We start from the raw sequence: 22,620 nt of genomic DNA on the forward strand, positions 1-22,620 counted from the left end.
GGTGGCAGGGGAAAGTGCCAGGATGGGAGGGTGGGTTGTAGGGGGTCGTGGACCTGACCAGGTAGTCACGGAGGGAACGGTCTTTGCGGAAGGCGGAAAGGGGTGGGGAGGGAAATATATCCCTGGTGGTGGGGTCTGTTTGGAGGTGGCGGAAATGACGGCGGATGATTTGGTTTATGCGAAGGTTGGTAGGGTGGAAGGTGAGCACCAGGGGCTCCCTGACTGACTGACTGTATTCCTTTTGGTCCCTGCTGACTTCCACACATTACATGTGCTTCAACCAGTGACAGTGTGTTGTTATGAACCAGACCAGACCAGACCCCCTGAAAATATTTTAAGAAGATAGACCCTAAATTTTTAGTACTTTAAAGGTAAATGCAAAATGCTGCATTCTCGATCCAATTTGATTGGTCAAGTCACCAGAGTTGAAGCAAAACAAATTTTATTGATTCACTCTAGCTAAAACACAACAAAAGAAAGAATAATGAAAAGAATTGGCTTAGCTGTAACTCTATTGGAAAACGTAACAGAATAATAGATTAGTTAGCTACTAAACAGTAACTGTTCCAATATAGTAATATTCCATAAACACACACCCTTAGCAAAAGGCAAATTCAGAAAACAGATTGTCTCACGTGCAACTCCAACAGCAGGAAGAAACCCCCTAGCTTTTAGCTGTAACTGAGAATGGAAAAAAATAATTTTCACTTCTTTCAGACCCAAACAGCAACTGCTGCTACTGAAATACTAAAGAAAAACTAAACTGAAAAACATGGTCACATCCATTCAGACTACTTCTATTATTCCAACTTCTAAACAAAAGTCAGAGACCTTAACAAGCTGTTTACTCTCATGGCTCTGGTGGACTGCTGGGTACCTCTGCCCTAAAAGCTCTTGAAAAAAGGACAAAATAACCTCTTAAAGCCATAGTGTTTACTGTGTAAACTGCTGGCACATGCTGCAGCACAGTGCTGAATAGTGACATGTCTACCCATCTGATTGCTCAGTTTTCTGAACTGTGACAAGTTGCTGCCTCTCAGTAAGCATCAAACTGCAATACAAGCCCCAGAGGCTGGCAGCACAAAGTGAGGGAGTGCTGAGCATTGAAATTAAAAGTTATCAGATGCATCCTGCATAGCTGCATGTACGCAAAGTAACGTGGCAGAAGCATTCGTAAATTCAGATATTTAGAAACTTTATCAGGTTCTCAAGAAATTTTACAGGAAAAAAGAAGAGAGATTTGCATTTCCTGAGGCTTCTTTCCTTACTGTTCATTTATATCTGTGAATATAGAAATCAAATAAGCTTGTAGATAGGAGACAAAAATTGTTTTTGGTTTTGGAGGCCTGTCACCTGCAGTATACCACAGGTGTTGGTGTGGGGACCCTTGCTGTTTGTTCTGCACATTAATGAATTGGATGTGAATGTAAAAATTTTAATTAGTAACTTTGCATTCGACACAAAAATTGGGCGTGTTGTTGATAGTGAGGATGATGGTCTCAAGCTACAGTCTGATATTGATCAGCTGGTGAATTGGGCAGAGCATTGGCAGATGGAATTTAATCTTGATAAGTGCAAGATAATACATTTTGGGAGGTCTAATAGGGGAAAGATATACACGATGTATGGTAGGTTCCCAAGGAGTACTGAGGAACAAAGGGACCTTAGTGTACAAGTCCATGGATCTCTGAAGACATCAGCAAGGTAGACGGGCTGGTCAAGAAGGTATGCAGAATGCTTGCCTTAATTAGCTGGGTTGTAGAATATAGGATCAAGGAAGTCTTGTTACAACTTTATAAGAAATTGATTAGGTCACAGATGGAATACTGTGTCACCACACTATTGGAATGTCATGATTGCACTAGTGAAAATGAAAGGATATTCACCAGGATGTTACCTGCGATGAAATGTCAGTTCTGAGGAGAGACTGGACAGGCTGGGTTTATTTTCCTTGGAGCAGAAGAGGCTGAGTGACTATCTCTTTGAGATATATAAAATTATGCAAGGCATAGACAGGGTGGATCATAACAATATTTTCCCCATGGCAGATATGTCTAAGACCAGCGGGTGCAAGATTAAGGTGAGGAGTAAGTGGTTTAAAGGAGATCCGAAGAAAGATTTTTCACCCAGATGGTGGTAGATATATGGAACGTGTTGCCTGAGAAGATGGTGGAGGCAGGTACTGGTAGTTCTCCTATAACACTATAATTGTATTCCCATGCGATGATGTGTCAGAGAAAATTGTGCAATAGAAATATGGGGCCTATGGGGAAAAACAGGGTAAAGTGCGAACCACTACAAATACCACTAAAACTTGAACCAAAAATAGTAGTTAGCCTAACACGAACGATTGCATAGTCTAAGTAAATTTTGACCTGTTGTAACTGTCCTGTTGTATGGTACTATATAGTGGAATTCATCAGAATCTTCAACTGATTACTCTCCACTGGCATCTATACCTACTGGCTGCACTACATTCTAGTCAGTCTTCTGATCCCATCCAATGGTAACACTGCACAAGTCAGAATGTAACCTGCCTTGTTAGATTAAGGACTGAATTTTAATTTATTTCGCTATGTGTCAGTTTTGTCAAATTTTTCAGAGGGTTTCACATTGTGATGCTTGGGGATGTATATTACCTTATTTTATAAAGCCTGTCTGTTTTATTACCTACCCCACCCTTCAGTGCCCCTCTCACACATTCTAGCACCATGTGCCATTTCCAAAACAACTCTCCACTTCCTGGATATTCCAGAATTGACCAAAGTTTGTGGTGCAGCAACATCTATAAAAAGATATTGTGCACCCAGACAAGAGTTGTCAGTTTGGAACTGCCCTGCGTGATTCCTGACATCAGCCTTCGACAATGGAAAATTGGTGTCTCTCTCTCTGTGGGCAGGGACATGGAGATGCTGCTGATGGGAATGAGATGATGCAGAGGCAGGACATCCTTTTCTCCCAGGCCAAAAGAGGACACCATTCTATTGTAACCACACCAACCTGGACCAGGATTACTATCCAGGCCAGTGCAGTCTCTTCCATCTGAAGGAATGCACAGAATTAGGAAGAAGATCAATGATCATCTTCACTCTGCCAGTGAAATGCCACCATCTTCCTGATGATACCTCACACTTACTCTATCTCTGATCCTTTACCCACATTTCCTGCAACATTTTCCCCACCCACTCTCATCCTCACTAATATCTGGCCCTGATTAACCCTGAATCTCTTCTGCACAGCCTACTCACCTTCTCAGGACATCTCCACACACACCAAAAGTAACCATGTGCCACTTTTCTCTTCCTTACCCTCTATGTGCAGAGTTTCCTGACTGACTATGTCCAAGCCTCTGCACTTGTATTTTTTTTGCAGTTGGTTACCATAGTGATTAGTCACTGAAAGAGATTAACATGAGTCTGCAGATATTCTTTAACATCTAAACATATTTTTTAAACAAAAAGAGCGAAGAAAGCTGTTAATACAAAAAAAAAGCCAAGTTTCAAACTGCTCCTCAACACTGTCCTTTTACTGTTAGTCAATTCCATTGAAATGTCACTCTTATCTTAACTATTTAAGTTTTTAAATTAACAAATTGCTCCCAGCTTCTTGTCCTTAGGCTGTAGAGACATTTTCACAATACTTGTCCAAGTCCACTAGCACAATCATTTCACAATATTTTCATGAAACCCTTCACGAGAGAGCGCACGAGCCAATTAATCATATGATGCTAACATGGAGTCCAGTCCTCCATGCACCGTGATTCCTAGTGCTGGGAATGCGAATTGCCTAAATGTGTGTTCGCTTTATTACAAGAAAAGGTCGGCAATTCACAAATCGCCTTACAGACAAATCACCTTCAATAAATGGCTGTTATAGGAGAACTACCTGTACTCTCCCAACATTTAATAAGCATCTGAATGAGCACTTAAAATGGCAAGGCATAGTAGGCTATGGACCAAGTGCAGATAAATGGGATTCGTGTAGTTTGGTGTTTGTTGGCCAGCACAGACTTAGTGGGCTAATGGGCTTCTTTCTCATCTGTGTGGCTCAATAACTTAAAATATAGACAAGGCTGCAAGGAAACTATCAGCACACCAGTCGTCATAGTCTGTTCCATAGCCATGATTTCTAGCAATTGAAGACCAAAAACTCTTTCTTTTATCTCTCTAAAAGCTTCAATTGTCTTTTTCTCCAAAGTCATTTGACTTTTTATAAACAGAATGTAAGCTGTGGAACTCATTTTCAAAGAAACCACAACGGAAGATCCACCTCTCACAGACTTATAGCCCTTTACTCACTCACTCACTCACTCACTCACTCACTCACTCACTCACACATATACACACTCTCACAGACACTCATCCTCTCACAGACTTATAGCCCTTTACTCACTCACTCACTCACTCACACTCACTCACTCACTCACTCACTCACTCACTCACATACACATATACACACTCTCACAGACACTCATACCCCCCTGCACGCACACGCCCACATGCACACACAGACATATAAGTTTTTGGGGTGAATTTGTACTTGCAGAATTATATTTTATTTTGCTCAAAAACTGCACAAATCCATGGAAGATTCAGTAAATCCCTTTTCTAGATTTAGAATCGGTCTGAACAGTTGGACACAGACAGCCTCACACAGGGCACCTCACCCCTTCAATGGGCCAACATGGCACCTATTGTTAAAGTTCACTTGAGAATGTAACTTTAAAAGTTCTGGAATTTACATATGAAAGAACTGCAACCTACATGGTCATTCTAAAAGTTGAGAGACTCAACAAACAATCCAGGTCTCTTTCAATATATGATTTCATTTACATCACACTGTTAGCTTTTGCTATAAATTCTGTGTCCTATGATCTTATACTCCACAATCACCTGCTGAAGGAGCTGTGCTCTGAAAGCTAGTGCTTACTATAGCCTGGTTGGACTATAGTCTGGTGCTGTGTGATTTTTAACTTAGTCCACCCCAGTCCAACACCTGCATCTCCAAGTCATGACATCGGAAGAAGCCATTTCAATCTGAAAAGTGACCAAAAGGTTCCATATTTTCCAATTTTGCACACAGTATGCACATAGATATATATTCCCAACATTTGAAATACCACAGGTTGACTGTTTCCCATGCCAAAGTTGCTATTGAATTAAACTTTAATGGGGTTTTATAGCTCAAACATTACGTTATATAGCATAAATAAATGGTCGGGTGCATGATTTGAATTTTCAGTAATTAATTCAGATACCCTCACGTAGTATGTTAAATCAAAAGTTATATTTATTGAGACTGTGGAAACACATTTTTCACTTGCAGACTGAGAAATGAAGGTGATACAGAGATAAGAACAACTTACACATGTTGCTGCAAAGAAATTGCAACACAATATCAGAGATCAAATGTTTTAAAATGGGTTATTGTCTATTTAAAATAATCGATAAAAGGAAGTTTACAAAAGCCTGTGTAGTGTTGGTGAATTTATCACCGAGATCTTGTAGTGTTCTGGTCAGCTTCAATACTGCACAGTTCACTGTTAGGCAAATTTAGTTTTAGCCTAGGCATAAAATTGATCTTTGACGGGGGTACAAAGTGAATGATAGTGAATCGGCAGCCCATTTTCCAACTTGCATGATTTTCTATTCTGTTGAACCATCATTTTTCTATTTTCTACTTTGTGTTACCACTGAAGACCAATTTCAAATCCTCGTGATCAAGTGTGTTAAAAACCAGAACAAAATTATACAAATCGCATGAATTTATGTTGTACACTTAGAATAAAATTAAAATGAGGGAATGTTTGCTTTCTTATTTACACGTCTTAATTTAAATTATTATTATTATTATAATGACACATGGCACCTGCAGCATGGTATGGTTAGTTATTTGTTTCATCTAGAATAGACAAGAATGCAATTGTTAAATAACTTAGAATTATGAAACTGATCTGAAGTCATTAAGTTGGTTCTCAAGCTTTATCCAGTTATTCTTAGAATAGCATTGAAACTTCTGCCAAGCTTTATAATTATAGACACATTATACTTTATAATAATGGAGCATACTCTTGACTAAGTCTCACCCTTGCTAAGTGACCTTCATTCATATTAATTCTCCCTAAGTGTATACAGTTAATTACAATAATTTGCTGTGACTAACTTTTCTGTGCAGCAAGAGCAATTAAATGCTGTAAATTGTCTACTGACTATACTGTTCTGCTTATTCAGGGTAATGCATGATGAAGTGAGTGACACAGAAAACATTAGGAAAAATCTTGCAATAGAACGAACAATTGTGGAAGGATGTGACATATTGCTGGATGCAAGTCAGACATTTGTACGGCAAGGTAAGGGTACTTCACCTATCTTGCAGCATTTGTGGTGACAGATTTAGTATAGTAGATTCAATGTGATTCTTCTTCAGAATACTACTTTTTGGCTCAGTATTTTCTGTCATTTTTTTGGGATGACATAGAAAAGACTTATGAGAATGATTTCAGGCATGACAGACTTCAGTTAAATTGTTCAGACTATTCTCCTTAGAGAAGGGAAGGTTAAGAAGAGATTTGATAGAGGTATTTAAAATCATGAGCGGGCTGGGAGGAATAGATTAGGAGGAAGTGTTTCTCCTAATGATGAATTATTTGCAGTGAATGGCTGCCAAGTTGTATTATATGGAAAATGTATATAATGAAGCAAAATTTGATTACTTTCCTTGGCAAATGTTTAGAGAACAGCAAAATTCACCTTCACCTGCTCCCAGTTTCTCGCAGTAAGGATTATTTTAAGTTTCTCTTGTGCTATAGTTCAGGGAGGGAGACTACACTGCTCCAAAGATGATTACCCTTCAGTTCCTGCGGCAGAACATTTAAAGTCGTATAGTGAAAGACCGGCATTTATTTATCCTGGTCTTATTACAGTCATTGCAGTTTTACAGACTTGGTCCTGTATTTGCTCATAAAGTCTACTGGGGGAGTGGGTTGACCTTGTTTTGACCTTGATATCAGTTTGCAGCATTATGCTGGCATGTGGCAATGAGCTGTTTCAGGAGATTATCGAGTTCTATATGTTTTGGAAGTGGTATACTCGCAGTGACATAGCATTAGGTGAATGCAGAGATAGGATTGGATATGTGCTCTTACAGGAGAAGGGAAAATGGTAAGAAATAGCTCAGTAGGGGCTCGACACGGTTTGTATCCCCAAAGTAGTTTGTCTCTGTGTGGGATTTCTTACTCAAGCCTTCAGGGATTCCACTAAACCACAACAGATTTCACAGCTTCTTCTTTGAGGTTACTGCGATGGTATAACATTTTCAGAAGCACAAGGGCATTAACTTCTCTCCTAAGTCTGTTATTTATTTTTGGAACTTTTGTTTTTGTGTTGTCAAACGTTGGTCAAATTTGAATAAACAATGTCGGTGTATGTGGGCAGGCTGGTATACAGCTTTTGCTGAAAGGCCACAATGTTAACCTGATTGAGAATCATTTCAATATTAACCTGAATTTAGATTTGAACAAATTGCACTTTCAGTACAATTAAAGGAAGATGAGTTACAGAAAGTGCATTTAGTAAAAATCTCTTACAAAGGAAAAAAAAAGGAAAGAAAATAGGGGAGAGGCAGTGGCCCAGTGGTTACCTCTTGACTAGTAATGATCCAATAATGATCCTGAGGACCCAGGTTCAAATCCCACAATGGCAGATGGTGGAATTTGGATTAAATTGAAAATCTGGAATTAAGAGCATGAAACTGATGTTGATTGTTGGATAACCCATCTGGATCACAAATGTCCTTTAGGGAGAGAAGCTTCCATTCTCAACTGGTACGGCCTGTATGAGACTCCAGACCCACAGCAATGTGGTTGACTCTTAACAGCCCTCTGGGCAATTAGGGATGGGCAATAAATGTTGGCCTAGCCTGTGATGTCCACATCCTACCAAAGAATAAACAAAATCCAAAATTGATTGGTGTCCTTTGTTTCTCCCATACTTGGCATGAAGTTACTTAATAACTGGTTAGTGTCATATGACGCAGATTCCAAACCACGCAGACATTTAGATTTAGATTAGATTACAGATTTAGATTAGATTAGATTACAGTGTGAAAACAGGCCCTTCGGCCCAACAAGTCCACACCGACCCGCCGAAGCGAAACCCACCCATACCCCTACATTTACCCCTTACCTAACACTACGGGCAATTTAGTATGGCCAATTCACCTGACCCTGCACATCTTTGGATGGTGGGAGGAAACCGGAGCACCCGGAGGAAACCCACGCAGACACGGGGAGAACGTGCAAACTCCACACAGTCAGTCACCTGAGGCGGGAATTGAACCCGGGTCTCTGGCGCTGTGAGGCAGCAGTGCTAACCACTGTGCCACCGTGCCGCCCGATGTTTAAGATAGTTACATGACATGAGAGTTTTTGGTGTAAAGGTGCCTACCTTATCTTCAGTCACCTCGCTATATAATGAAGTTAGTCTACTACATGTATGTGTAACATACAGTAAGATCAGCAATACTGAACCTAAACTATATGTGTAAGTCTGTGATATCGTAGCATTATAGTGTTGTAAATACTATATGTAGGAGTAAAAACCACAAATGTTACCAATGCTGACCTACCAGTCTGAGCTTGGTGTGAGGAACAATTAAGTGAGCCTCTGGTTTCATTTAAATAAGAATAGTGAGCAACTGAATTATTCTGGCTATTTGTAGGCAGCTTGGCAATGGATTAGCATTGACCTTGTGAGAGGCGCTGTGATGACGGTAATGTTCAATATGTGGTGTAGTGAGGTGGTAGGGGAACATGATCATAAGGAGAGGAGATGAGCAAGAGCTGACACAACCTATGGCTCTGTAGTAGAACATATCAAACCATTCCTTTTGGCTCCATATTCAGATAAGTATTTTCTTCAAAATTTACAGGATGGTGGTGCTTATGTGTTATATTGGGTGTTGATTTAGCTCAGTTAGCTGGATGTGTTTGTGAAACAGTGTGATGTCAATAGTATGGGTTTAATCCCCACATTGGCTGAGGTTACCATGAAGCACTGTCCTTCCCAACCTCTCCCCTCACCTCTGGTTGGGTTGCCCTCAGGTTAAATCACCAGCAGTCGTCTCTTTCTAATGTGAAAGCAGCCCTACGGTAAGACTTTGGCAGCTTGACTTGATGTGTTGTCCTGAACACAGCTGACCCAACACAAGATAGTTTAACATCTAATATTAGCTGGTCATTGGATCATTCTAACAAATCAAGCAGTTGCATTACTTTCTTTCCCTTTGACTTTGTTTTCTTATTTGAACACTGATTAAAATCTGCACAATTAACAAATTCAGTGCACGTGGCCTTTTCAGTATTCTTCCGAGTATAGCAACTGATCTGAGTTCTTTTGACATTCCAGGTTCCCTCATACAGCTCCCTTCAGTGGAGAGAGGAAAGCTTGCCAAGGTTCGTTTAGGTTCCCTGTCGTTGAAGAAAGAAGGAGAGAGACAGTGTTTCTTATTCACAAAACATTTCTTAATCTGCACAAGAAGTTCGGGAGGAAAGCTGCATCTCTTGAAGGTGACCTTCACTTCTCATTAACTTTTGTTGCATCCAGTAATATCTCTCAAGCATACAGACTGTGCATAAGTTAATACTTAAAATGCTTGGAGAAATATTTGGACTGTACAAACACATACCCAGCTAGTGAAACATTTTTTAACTTCTCATTTAATATTTTTCTTGATCTAAATAGGGAAACAATTGGAGATATATTTACTTCAGGCAACATGCAAAACTGTATTCTCTACTTATCTAGAACTTATCTCTATTTTGGAGGTTCAGAGAACAGACTGATCAGTGTGTACCAAACTGACTATGTATTAATGTAATTCTTAGCATGGTGGCTCAGTGGTTAGTGCTGCTGCCCCATAGCAATAGAGACCGAGGTTTGATTCAAGCCTCGGGCGACTGCCTGTGTGGAGTTTGCACATTCCCCCTGTGTCTGTGTGGGCTTCCTCTGAGTGCTCAAGTTTCCTCCCACAATCCAAAGATGTGCAGGTCAGGTGAACTGGCCAAACTAAATTGCCCATAGTATTCAGGGATGTGTAGCTCAGTTGCATTAAGTCAGGGGTAAATATAGGATGGTAGGGGAATGGGTCTGGGTGGGTTACTTTTCAGAGGGTCGGTGTTGACTTGTTGGGCTGAAGGGCCTATTTCCACACTGTAGGGATTCAGTTGGAGGTGTGTAACCTATCCCAAGGGATCTCGACTGCTTTGAATAGCCTCATATTTTAACGTCATCATTGCCTCTGAGGGCACCTCTACTCTTAAAAACCACACATCCATATTTTCAAAGGGCATTTTTGACTGCAAGCAATGTTATGTGGATACGTAATGTCAAGAAAGGAAGACTGCACTGACCATTATCTCACCAAATGTATGTGCAAATCCTGGCTGATTTGCTTGGCGATGACTAAAAAGGCTTGCTTTGGAGCTGTGTTTACTCTGTAATGATGGGGCACTGAGTTTTTGCCTATGCTGGTTGTCATGGGCGATGAGAAGGATACCACTCCCCTTGATCTTGCTCCTCCTCTTCCTCCATTCTCTATCCTCCCACTACTTCTCTCATTCAAGCTCTGAGCAGCAAGTTTTGCTGCTGATGATTGATTTATTTATTGTCACTTGCATTTTACAGTGAATGATATGGTAAAATACAGTAAAACAAAGCTTCAACAGTTGTCACAATCTGGCCCCATTTTGAATAGTCAAAGAATAAATAGGAGAAAGGAATTATTGAAAGAGAGTCCTGATCCCTGAGCTGGCTCCTACACTGCCTCCCCTCCTGTACCATCTCACCATCACCTGTACCAGATCCACCAGTATACGAGTACCATTCTTTAGGTGCCATCTCTTCACTGCTGGGCCCACCTTGCCAGCAAACAGGAGTCCCTGGCTCTGCTGCTGCCTCAATGATGCCAGGAATCCCTGCTCTGGGCATTCTGCAACCAAGAATCCCCAGCTCCAGAATCCTGCTAGACCAGGCGCTCCTGCCATCCTCCTCTGAGAGGTTGCCTTGCTGCTGCTGCCATCTTGAAACTTCTGCCTCCTATTGCCAGAGGAACTTTGCTGCTGCCGAACCCTGCTGCCAGTCATTGTGAGGAGCCATGTCCTCCGCCATCTCCAACAATTAGTACCAATCTACGTACTGCCCGCTCTAGCTGCCTCACTGATTTTGCCAATGAACCTGCTGCAAATGGCTGCAAGGATGAGAAAAACAAAAGAAAAAAAATGAAAGAGAAAGAACAGAAGTAAAAAGAGAAAGAAGAACAAAAACATGCAGGAGTGGATGAGCCCTGCTACTCTGTTGCCATCTTGAATCTTGCTGAGCTTCCCCCCTGCAGACCATAACCATTCAGGCCAGATGAGAAGTGCTCCTTTAATGGCAATTGATTGGCCACTGAAAAGCCAGCCTCACCTGGAGTGAAGGTGAGAGTGCCATCCCAGATTTTGTTTTTCCCTTGTTAATTAAGGACAATTGGGGGCAGTTTGGAGGATGGTGAGAAAGTTGACTAAGTAATTTAATAAAACCTTCTACCTGCAAACCCTCCAAAGGTGGACCATTAAATTGTGCCCATGGAGGCCAATCTCTACCATGGCAGCAACAATACACCCAATGGCAGCCAAGGCCATGTCCTCTCTCCATTGTTATGTCTCCAACTTCTTCACAGCCAGTATGATCATCTGCATCGTGTCCCACTCCAACATCTACAAACTCAGTTACTTACACATGGAGGGAAACTTTGATAGCAATGTGGCAGTCAGGAGTCTCAATCAAACTTTCACCTTTCTGTCATATTAAAACTCACAAACTAAATGCCATTGTGGGAAATTTGTTCGATGTAGACACAGCAAGTGAGGGTAGTCTGGTGAGGTCAGCAGATGCCAGATGAAGCAGAAACAGGCCAGAGGCAGACAGACAGAAGTCATCTTTTGGCAAAGCGTTTAAATCCTATATAAACAAAGATGCAGCATCTCTTTGAAAACTCTATCAAGCCCTTGAAGAGGTTTTGATTAAGCTTCTTTATTTTAAAGGTAAAAGGACTGCCATGCATGTTCCACCCTTTTCTGCTTGAAAGTTGACATTGTGTGTGTGTCCGCGCGCGGTGGTGGAGGGGGGGGAACTCTGCAACAGGCTTTGGACTCAATTTGCATAACTAGATAAGAACTGCTTAGTTTGGGCACAAGTATTACATCTGTGTTTAAAAGCCTGGTTAAAAGTAGATTCAGATGGGCACTGTGCCTAGCAGACTGCTTCAAGTAAGAAACGAGTGAAGACCACTTCATTATTCGGTGATTTAATTCCTTTTGACTCTGAATTTTGCTCCATGATATTGTTGCCGAAGATCAGCTCCCTGCTGCAGTCCAGGAAAGTGCATCTTGCAAATGTACCACAATGGACTAGCAGAATTTCCATTAAAGTTTGAGAACAACATAAATCTCAGACAGAAATTGGATCTTGTATGTGTCCCATTCTTCTAAATGATCATATATCCACCTAAATGACTTGAAGAACATAACAGTGCAATTGCAGGCACTGGATTCAGCAGGTTGGATGAAGCTATAGAAATTTTCAGGGTAGTACTGGACTTTCCTGAAGTCACTGAACGTCTTCCAAATTTATCGCCAGACTTGCTGAGTTTTGAATGAAACAGTCACCCTGACAGTTAGCTCCTATCAGGTACTTTAGATGACTTATTTTCAAGGTAAGTTTCCTCTAGTAGCAGCTGGGAGAATACTCCTCCTCCCTGCTGCACATATATATATAAAAAAACATCTCCAGATATGTTCTTTGTCTTTCAGGAATTTTCATTGAGGAGAAATGTCATGAATATTTATATCTCACCAGTTCATGGAAATGAGCATTTAATTAAAATAGATTACTTGCTTGAGTTTCAAATGTTTTCTTTGTTTTGTTTTATTCATTCAGCGGATGTGGGTGTCGCTGGCTGGGCCATGATTTATTGCTTGTCCCGAACTGCCCTTGAGAAGGTTATTGGCAGGTCATTGGGAAAACTTTAAAGGAAACTTTTATAGTTGTTGCCATAGCAACTGAGGCTTTTTATTAAAACAGCTCACCGTCTGACTATTTCAGTGAAAGATGCAAATGATCTAATTGGATGATCTTGAGTACATAGCATCGTTGGCTTTGGAAATTCTTTGATATGAATTAAGCCACATAATCAGGTTCTGAAGAATATTTCACTAAACTTGAAACTTTAACTCTGTTTTCTCTTTGTAGAAGCTGCTGCCAGATCTGAGTTTCTCCAGCAATTTCTATTTTAGTTTGTTTGATCAGTTTCCTTGCTTGTCAAGTCTCATAATGACTGTGTAGTGTACTAAGTGTCATGTCAATTTGTTTTCATTGACTCATGGGATGTGGGCGTCCCTGACTGGGCACTTGTCCTTCGTTGCCTTTGAGAAGACTGTATGGGGTCCAGTTAGCTCAATTGGCTAGACACCTGGTTCCTGATGCAAACTGCATGGGTTCAATTCCCACAATAGCTGAGGTTAATATGAAAGACTCTCCTTTTCAACCTTGCCCCTTACCTAAGGTGTAGTGACTCTCAGGTTAAACCATTGTCAGTCATTTCTCTCTTTAATGAGAGAGCAACTCTAAGGTTCTCTGAAACAATTGTGACTTTACTTAGTATTATATCTGTTTTAATTTTAATATAATGTTATATCTGAATATGATATGAGAGGTAAAAACATATTGCACTTTGCGGTTATGCAGCACTTGCACAGATCTGAGAGCCAGCAACACCGTTGAGAGATTGCCTCACAAGTACAGTCAAGGCTAAATCCGGTATGAAAGATGTGCTGCTGTGCATCAACCAGAACATTTATCTAGATTAATCAAAAGCACAATCTCATGGTCAGTAAGGCAAACAATCCATATTACTGTATTGATATTATTATATTGGTGCATGTTCCAGGTGGTTAAAAGGTTCAGGAAATCCAGATGAGTCCATTTTTAACCATTCTCCTTTACTTCTGCATAGTGATCAAATGATAGAATTCTGTGCCATGAATCTATAAAACTAGACAGAAGATATCAGAAATAATCAAAATAGGATCTTGTAAAAAGATTTTGTTTTAAATCATTTTTCTCTTTGCTTCAGACTGGAGGTGTGATTTCTTTGATAGACTGCACCCTAATAGAAGAACCTGATTCAAGTGAAGATGAATGTGAGTACACAAGGAATCTTAATGATATGCTGTAAATACTGAGCTTTTAATGATTCCTCAATTTAATTTTTACAATAATAGAATGCATTCTGTATTTTACAAGAATTTTACCTAGTATTTTACAAGAAGTTGATTGCAATTGAACATTTTTAACAAAGTATATACAGTGTCTACTGTAGGCAGAATTTTCATCACCCTGCTTTAAATGCTCCAAATTAACATTCTGAGAAATCTGCCTGTAGAATTTATTTTTCCTGATGCAAAGTAGATGTTGTCTCCCCAGAATATTACAGCCAGTTACTAGTCCAGGAAATCGGGGGAAAAGTTCCACAATTTGTTGTGCTGTCAGAAGCAGGTGGAACTTCCAGCAGCTTCCAACACTTGAGTAAATGGTGGAGGTGGGGCCATTCTCAAAAGCTCCTGTTCAGGCTCAGTACCACACCAAACAATGATTTAAATCACAGAATCTCTGAGGAAATTGGACAGAATTTGAATAATGGGAAGAGTTGATGAGACCTGCAAATAGTAAAGAGTCAATTTGATGTACGTCTGGAGATTTAGAGTTAAAAACTTGTCAACTGTGACTGTTGTCAACAAAATTTCTTCCAATTAACTGGTGGGGTGATACAGACCAAAGGAAATGATTAGCTGTTAACATTTATACTTGGAATATATTTATGGGAGTTTCATTGTTTAGGTTTATCGAAAGCCATGCTGCTACTTTATGCAATAAATAATTTTTCATGGATTAAATTTCATTTATATTTTATAGCGAAAGGCTCTGGTCAGGTTTTTGGGCATCTAGATTTCAAAATTGTGGTTGAATCAGCTGATGCACCACCGTTCACAGTTGTGTTGCTAGCCCCGTCTCGACAGGAAAAAGCTGCATGGACCAGTGACGTAAGCCAGGTAAATATAATTTATATTATTCCAAAATGTTCAATTCATTTCTCCAGACAAATCTGAAGTGTTAAAGAAATACATATCCTGATGAATGTTCCACTGTCTTTTCAATTTAATTGAAAATTCACCGTGGAAAACAATTACAACAGCTCCCATATGAAGCAAGAGCAGATGGCCGCTTAAAATTGCTGTAGTAATTTAGCCCACTTGGCATCCCGGTACCTTTCTGTGGGTTGTGATTTTAATTTGCCCCATTGAGGAAGCAAGCAAGCTCCTGTTTGGGATCAGAGGGTTCTGTCGTTAAATAAGCAGATTAAGCTCTGATGACAACATTGAGTCTGACTGTAATTTTAACCTATGGCTCAGCCAGCAGATTCGGGCCAGAAAGGATTTGTTTGTTGCTTCTGGGAATGGATGGAAAAATGTGTCACTTCAGATACAATAAGAACCCCTTGGGGTCTCCCTTTTTTTCTCTCCCACTCCTGCATTGCCTAGACGAGCTGACTGTTTTGCATTGGGAACTGTGCTGCAGGTAGACAGACATGACATGTCCATACACTTCACTCTCAATGACCCTACAGATTTCTTTTTTCTATTCAATCATGGGATGTGCAATACCATGGCAACAGTTTTCCTGGGAAGGGTAACTACAGGCAGAAGCAGATAGCACGGGATATGGGATGTAAGAATCACTAGCAAGGCTCCGAGTAGTATTTGCAGATGGTGGTGTTTTCCATGTGTGTAATGTCCTTATTTTTGCAGTGAGTAGAAATTGTAGGTACACAGAAAGGTCTGAATGAGTTACTGCAGTGTATCTTGGAGATGGTAAACACTGCTGGCATTGTGCCTCCAGAGGTGGTGGGAGTGATTGTCTAAGGTGGTGGATGGGGCACTATCTAGGTGTGTCCTAGATAATGCCAAGCTTTTTGGAAGCTATTGGAACTCGCTGCACAAATCAAAGCAAGTGGAGCGTATTTTGTCACACTTCTGACTTGGCGCCCTATTCACCATTATCTCCCTCTTAGCTTATCATCAACAAACTCTTTGTCTCGCTCTTCTTTATATGTCTCTCTCTGGGCACGGTTTCCATGTATTTTATTCACTCCACCTCTCTCCCCCTTAAGCAATCCCCATCCTCTTAACCATCATAAATACCACCCTTACCCAGTTGCATTCAGTTCTGATAAAGGGTCACTAGACTCGAAAAGTTAACTTTGCTTTTTTTTTCAACAGATGCTGTCAGACCTGCTGAGTTTCTCCAGCATTCTCTGTTTTTGTATTTATAAGCTCGTTCCAGTTTTGTTTCTTGTCAATGATAATTCCGTCTAGCTCTATCGAGAGCTCTTATGGTTTTGAATACCTCTATCAAATCTCCTCACAACCTTCTCCGAAAAAAAGAATTCCAACTTTTCCAAGCGACCTTTGTAACTGAAATTCCAACTTCTTTGCTTTGATCAGATTTATTGTTGTCACTTGTACCAAGATACAGTAAAAAATGTTGTTTTGGTTGCACTACCAGCAGATTGTACCATACAAAATACATCAGAGTAGCAGAACAGAGTGTAGTATACAGTGTTAGCTGCAGAGAGGGAGATCAGAATTAGCATTTGAAAGGTCCATGCAAAAATCTGATAACAGCAGGGAGGAAGCTGTTTTCAAATCCGTTCTTATATGTATTCATACTTTTACATCCTCTGCCCGATGGAAGAGGGTGGGAAGAGAATATAATCAGGGTGGGAGTGGTCTTTGATTATGTTGCTTGCTTTCCTGAGTAGGAAGGCTAAATGGTGCCATTGGATGGAAGGCTGATTTGCATGATGGACTGGGCTGTGTTCACAACTCTCTGTAATTTCTCACAGTCTTAGGAAGAATTTCTGGAACTATTTGTAAATTGTTTCTGCACTCTCTATAATGCCTTCAGATATTTCCTTAAGTATGGTATCCAGAACTGGATACAAAACTCCAGCTGAGGCCAAATTGGTGTCTTATTCAAACTTAACATAATTTCCCTAATACTCTTTGTCCCTGTCAATAAAGCCTAGCGTACTGGATTTTTCATTCATTGTGGTCTCAACTTGTCCTGCCAACTTTATTGACTAATTTCCACACATACCCATGTTCGCTCCTGCAGCTCTTTGAGTTATATCCCTTATTTTATGTTTTAGACTCTTAGAGGTCTGCAACACAGAAAACAGCCCTCAACCCATTAACTCTGTATGAGTCATAAAAACCCACCAAACTATTCCAGTTCCATTTTGCAGCACTTGGTCCATAACCTTATATGCCTTGGCATTGCATCTAAATAAATCTTAAATATTATGACTGTTTCTCCCTCTACAATCCTTGTAGATAATGAGCTCTAGATTCCCACCAGCTTCTGGGTGGATTAAGTTTTCTTCACATCCCTATAAACCTCCTGCCTCTTACTTTAACTCTTTGCCCCCGGTCATTAATCTCTTGACTGAGGAAAAAAGTTCCTTGCTGTCTGCCCCTTGCAATGATTTACATTTCAATCGTGACCCAACTCCATCTCTTCTGCTCTAAGGAAAATAACTCCAGTCTGTCCAATCTCTCTTCAGAATTGAAACTCCCATCCCAGGTAAATTCCTGGTGAATTTCCTCAGCATCCACTCCAGTGTAATCACATCCCTGCTAGAATTTTCTTTCCCTGTTCCATCCACCAAAACAAATTACATTACACTTCTCCACATTGAACATCACTTGCTACTTTCTTTGTTAGTCGTTCATGTGGTGTGGGCATCAGCTGGTCCAGATTTTATTGCCTGTCCTTAGCTGCCCTTGAGAAGATGGTGGTGTGTTGTAGGTAGACCCACAATGATGTTAGGGAGCAAATGACAGAATTTTGATAGTGATGGAATGACGATATATTTCCAAATTTGGATGATGAGTAGCTTGGAGGGCAATTTGTTCATTCATTCCACCCACATTCTTTTGAAATTCTACATTAATCTTCTCACAGTCCACAATGTTCCCATTTTTGTAAGGTCTGAAAATTATGACATTGTGCAACAAGGTGTGTGTCTTCTTCAGAAGTCACATGACACTAGGATATGGTCCAAAAGTGTGGTGCTGGAAAAGCTCAACCAGTCACGCAGCATCCGAGGAGCAGGAGAGTTGACAGTTTGAGTATAAGCTCTTCTTTAGGAATGTGCTCGGAATATCGATTTTCCTGCTCCTCGGTTGCTGCATGACCGGCTGTCTTCCCTTGCATTAGACACGATTCCATTAAATTTGGAATTGACCCCTCAATTCCCATTGACTTGAATTTTGATATGAGCAGGGATCAACTTCCTCTTGACTTCAGTGGCCACCTTTTTATCTTTGAGGATTTCTTCCTTCACACTAATGGAAGAGCACATATCTTCGCTTGCAACCGTTGAAGTCTCAAGAGAGGAATCTGAAATGCATGGCAACACACAAGGCCATACTGGGTCTCCAGACTGCTGCTGCTCTATTGCTTCAGTCAATAGAAAGCTCATTCATAACAGCCATTTGCCTGTTAAAATTACTCTTATTTACTAAGTCACCTCCAGGTTGCTCCTCATACCTTTGATGTTTTGTTTTATGTCAATTGAGTCACAGGGTCATGTAGTGATACAGAATGGAAACAGTCCTTTCAGCCCAACTCATCCATACCGACCAGGTTTCCTGAACTAAACTAGTCCCATTTGCCTGCATTTGGTTTGTGTCCTTCTAAAACTTTTGTTGTGACAATGTGGATGTACCTTTAAGAGAATGAAGGACACCTAGTGCTGGAGAATTCACAAAGTCACATTTGGTTCAGAACAAACCGCACTTGCTGAGTTGCTATGAGACAAAATCACAAATTCGAATTTGGCCAGTCAGTTTAAATTTTATCCAGAAAAAATAACAAATTCCAATCAAGCTTGAATTGAGTATATTGACAATCTTAAAAGCCAATGACACAATCTGATGCTCTGGGGTATAAGACTGGGGAAAAAGTTGAACAGTTGAGAGGATAACTGCCAAGTCCTAGCATGTAACAGACTGCTTGAAAAAAAATCTCTCTTTAAAAAGTCCCTTTTTGATCAGTAACCTGTGATGCAGACATTCCTAACCAGGAGCAAAGAAGACACAGGAAGATCTGAAGACCAGAACCTTCAACTGCTGGTTTTGAGATAAGAAGTGTTGTTTTGTAAATCTTAATTGGGAGTTTTGTAGAACTAGTATTATAGAAGGGAAGGTGAAAGAAATTGTAAACTGTGGTTAGTTAATTATTCTCTGTTATACTTTAAGAAATCAAATTGTAATTTTTACTTTACATAGTTCTTGGCCACTCGAAGTTTTACAGATTACTACACGGGATAATTTTTTTTCTGTGTTGCTGGTTTTAAGTTAAGCAGGAGAGTTTATCCTATGTCATAACAGTTTGGGGGCTCAGGACCAGGATTTGAACTAGTTTAGACAGATTTGAATAGATTTGGGGGTACAAAAATTCCCAGCAGACTTTAAACGCTTGCAGGTTAGTATCCTTTATCTTTAAATAAAACACAGGTGAGACAATTTGTTTAATTTCGGTGAGTTGGGTTGATTAAATTAAAAGTGAGAGAAATGGCTATTAAAATTGCAGAAGAGGTTCTGGGATTTGAAGATGATTCTCAAATTTGTCAAGAAAGCTTAGACGGAAAGGAAAAGGCCATACTTTTAGAATTAACAGAAGTTAGGTTTGGTTTTAACCAATGACAAAAGTAAAGCTGAAATTGTAAAAGGGCTACTCAAACATTTAAGTGTGTCAGAGAAACAGCCAAGTGCAGTAGAGGTAGAGAAACTTAAATAACAATTGAAGAAAATGTAGTTAGAAGATAAACAAAGGGAGAGTGAAAGAGAGAAAAAAAAGAGAGAAGGTTCTTAACTGAGAAAAGAGAGAAAATTTGAACTTGAGAAATTGTGACTTAGCAAAGTCAAGTTAGCAGGATGGAGATTAAAAGAGAAGGTAGTGATATATACAAATATGTCAAAACTCTGCCACATTTTGATGAGGAAGATGTTGAAGCCTTCTTTATTTCATTTGAAAAATTGGCTGGGCAGATAGAGTGGTCTGAGGATTTATGGGTAACGCTAGTTCAGACTAACCTGGTAGGCAGGTAAAGACAATGACTGCAGATGCTGGAAACCAGATTCTGGATTAGAGGTGCTGGGCTGGTAGGCAGAGCGAGTGCAGTATTTGTGGTGCTGTTGGATGAGGGGTCAAGAGATTAAGAAGATGTTAAACACACTATTCTAAGTGCTTACAAATTGGTACCAGAAGCATATAGACAGCGGTTCGGAAACACAAAGAAGGAACCAGGTCAGACTTATGATGAGTTTGAAAGAATTAAACATATTCATTTGATAGATGGGTGTGTGCTTTAAAAATAGATAAGACATTTGAGGCTTGATGAGAGATTATTCTGCTGGAGGAGTTTAAAAACTCACTTCCAGAGATGATAAGAATTCACATGGAGGAACAGAAAGTTCAGGAAGTGGGAAGGGCAACAGAATTAGCAGATGAATATGCACTGGTGCATAAGACAAGCTTCTGGCCAGACTTTCATCCTTTAAGCGTAAGCAGTCAAGAGAAGGGGAGATCCTATACTACTAAACCAAGAGTAGAGAGCACTGGTAAGAATTTACCACAGGTTAAAAAAGAAGCCCAAGAGGGTGCAAAGGAGGTGAAAGGCCCCAGGTATTTCCACTGTGATAAAGTGGGACATGTGAAGTCACAGCACTGGTCATTAAAGAAAGATACTATGGGAAAAGATGTGGTAAAGGAACCTAAGTATTTGTGAAGCTAATGAAGGAAACAGCAAGAAGAGCCGAGGAGCTGCAGCCCAGACAGGCGCTGGGCATGGAGTTAGTACCTGATCTCTGCAAATAATTTGCCTCTGGGTAAAGTTTACTCAGAAAGAACACAGGGAGAAAGACTAGAAGTTATAATTTTGAGAGATACAGGATCTAACAAGTCATTGATAGTGAGAGATGAGTGAACATGCACTCTTTCTTTTATGTTGCCCGAGAGTGTGGTAATTTGAGAGAAAGATGGACAGAAATTTTGTGTTCCCCTATGTAAGATCAGATTGGAGTGCCAACTCAAGGCTGGGGAAGTAACAGTGAGGGTGATTGACAGAGTGTCAGTTCCAAGAATTCAGTTTGTTTTTGGGAATGGTTTGGCAAGGTTGGAGTGACACCCCACATTGTGGAAAAGCAAAAAGCAGAGAGAAAGGTGAAGGAGTTGAGGTTCAGTTCGTGAATGGTGCAGGAAAAAATCTGAACAGGCAGAGGGTCAAAGAAGAACAAAGAGAATAAAGAAAATTTACAGCCCAGGAGCTGGCCCTTCGGCCCTCCAAGTCTGAGCCGATCCAAGTCCACTGTCTAAACCTGTCACCCAATTCTTAAGCAACTGTATCCCTCTGCTCCCCACCTAATCATGCATCTGTCCAGATGCATCTTAATGAATCTACTGTGCTTGTCTCTACTATCTCTGCTGGCAACGCATTCCAGGCACCTACCACACTCTATATATAGTACTTGCCACGTATATCTCCCTTAGGCTTTTCAACTCTCACCTTGAACGCGTGACCTCTTGTCATTGAATCCCTCACCGTGGGAAAAAGCTTATCTCTATCCACCCTGTTTATACCCTTCATGGGTATAAACCTCAATCAGGTCTCCCCCTCAATCTCCTTTTTTCTACTGAAAAAAAAACCCTAACCTACTCAACCTCTCTTCATAGCTAGCACCTTCCATACCAGGCAACATCCTCGTAAACCTTCTCCGCACCCTCTCCAAAGCGTCCACATCCTTTTGGTAATGTGGCGACCAGAACTGTACACAGTATTCTAAATGAGGCATAACCAAAGTCTTGTACAATTTTAACATGACCTGCCAGCTCTTATACTCAATGCCTCGTGCGATAAAGGTATGGATACTGTATGCCTTCTTGACCATTATCCACCTATGCAGCAACCATCAGGTTGACCAATCATTGCTCAATTACAATACTATAGGTCATAAAATAATCAGAACTTGCCTTAAAAGAATTTGACTACTCAAGTTTTTTAAAAAAAAACTTCTAATGCATGAACAATGGCTGAATCCAAGGTCACAGATATTAACCATAGAATTTTGCTTTTACTACAATCTAATGTTGAACTGAAACTTCAACTGTCCTCCATAAATCGCTTTTATGTAAAGATAAAAGAGATTAGTTAGAAACTGATAGTAAGGCAGTCATGATCTGTAAAAAGAACAGGAGTTATCATTCCTTTTTTTTTAATCTCAATAGAATCCTTAACCTTAAAAGAAATCATGTTAAATTTCCATAACAAAAATCAGATTCAAAACAGTCCTGGAACTCAAGCTCCAGGGAATAAAACACAAACATTCAATCACCAACAAACAAATGTTCACTCAAACCAAATCACAAAGGGTTAAACTTCCTACCAGCTGTACAGCTCTTT

General features: G+C 40.2%; 1 protein-coding gene across 2 annotated transcripts in view; it reads left to right on the top strand.

Moving 5' to 3' along the window:
- rasgrf2b (Ras protein-specific guanine nucleotide-releasing factor 2b) overlaps positions 1-22,620 on the top strand; it is a 229,148-nt gene that overhangs the window by 106,027 nt on the left and 100,501 nt on the right. For both annotated transcript variants that reach the window (XM_043708239.1, XM_043708251.1), the window contains exons 9-12: positions 6,231-6,349; positions 9,405-9,565; positions 14,170-14,236; positions 15,009-15,145. In XM_043708239.1, the coding sequence (XP_043564174.1) occupies positions 6,231-6,349; positions 9,405-9,565; positions 14,170-14,236; positions 15,009-15,145 (484 nt within the window). The remainder of the gene's footprint in view (positions 1-6,230; positions 6,350-9,404; positions 9,566-14,169; positions 14,237-15,008; positions 15,146-22,620) is intronic.

This window comes from Chiloscyllium plagiosum, chromosome 2 (genome assembly GCF_004010195.1).
Source record: "Chiloscyllium plagiosum isolate BGI_BamShark_2017 chromosome 2, ASM401019v2, whole genome shotgun sequence".
Classification (NCBI taxonomy): Eukaryota; Metazoa; Chordata; class Chondrichthyes; order Orectolobiformes; family Hemiscylliidae; genus Chiloscyllium; species Chiloscyllium plagiosum.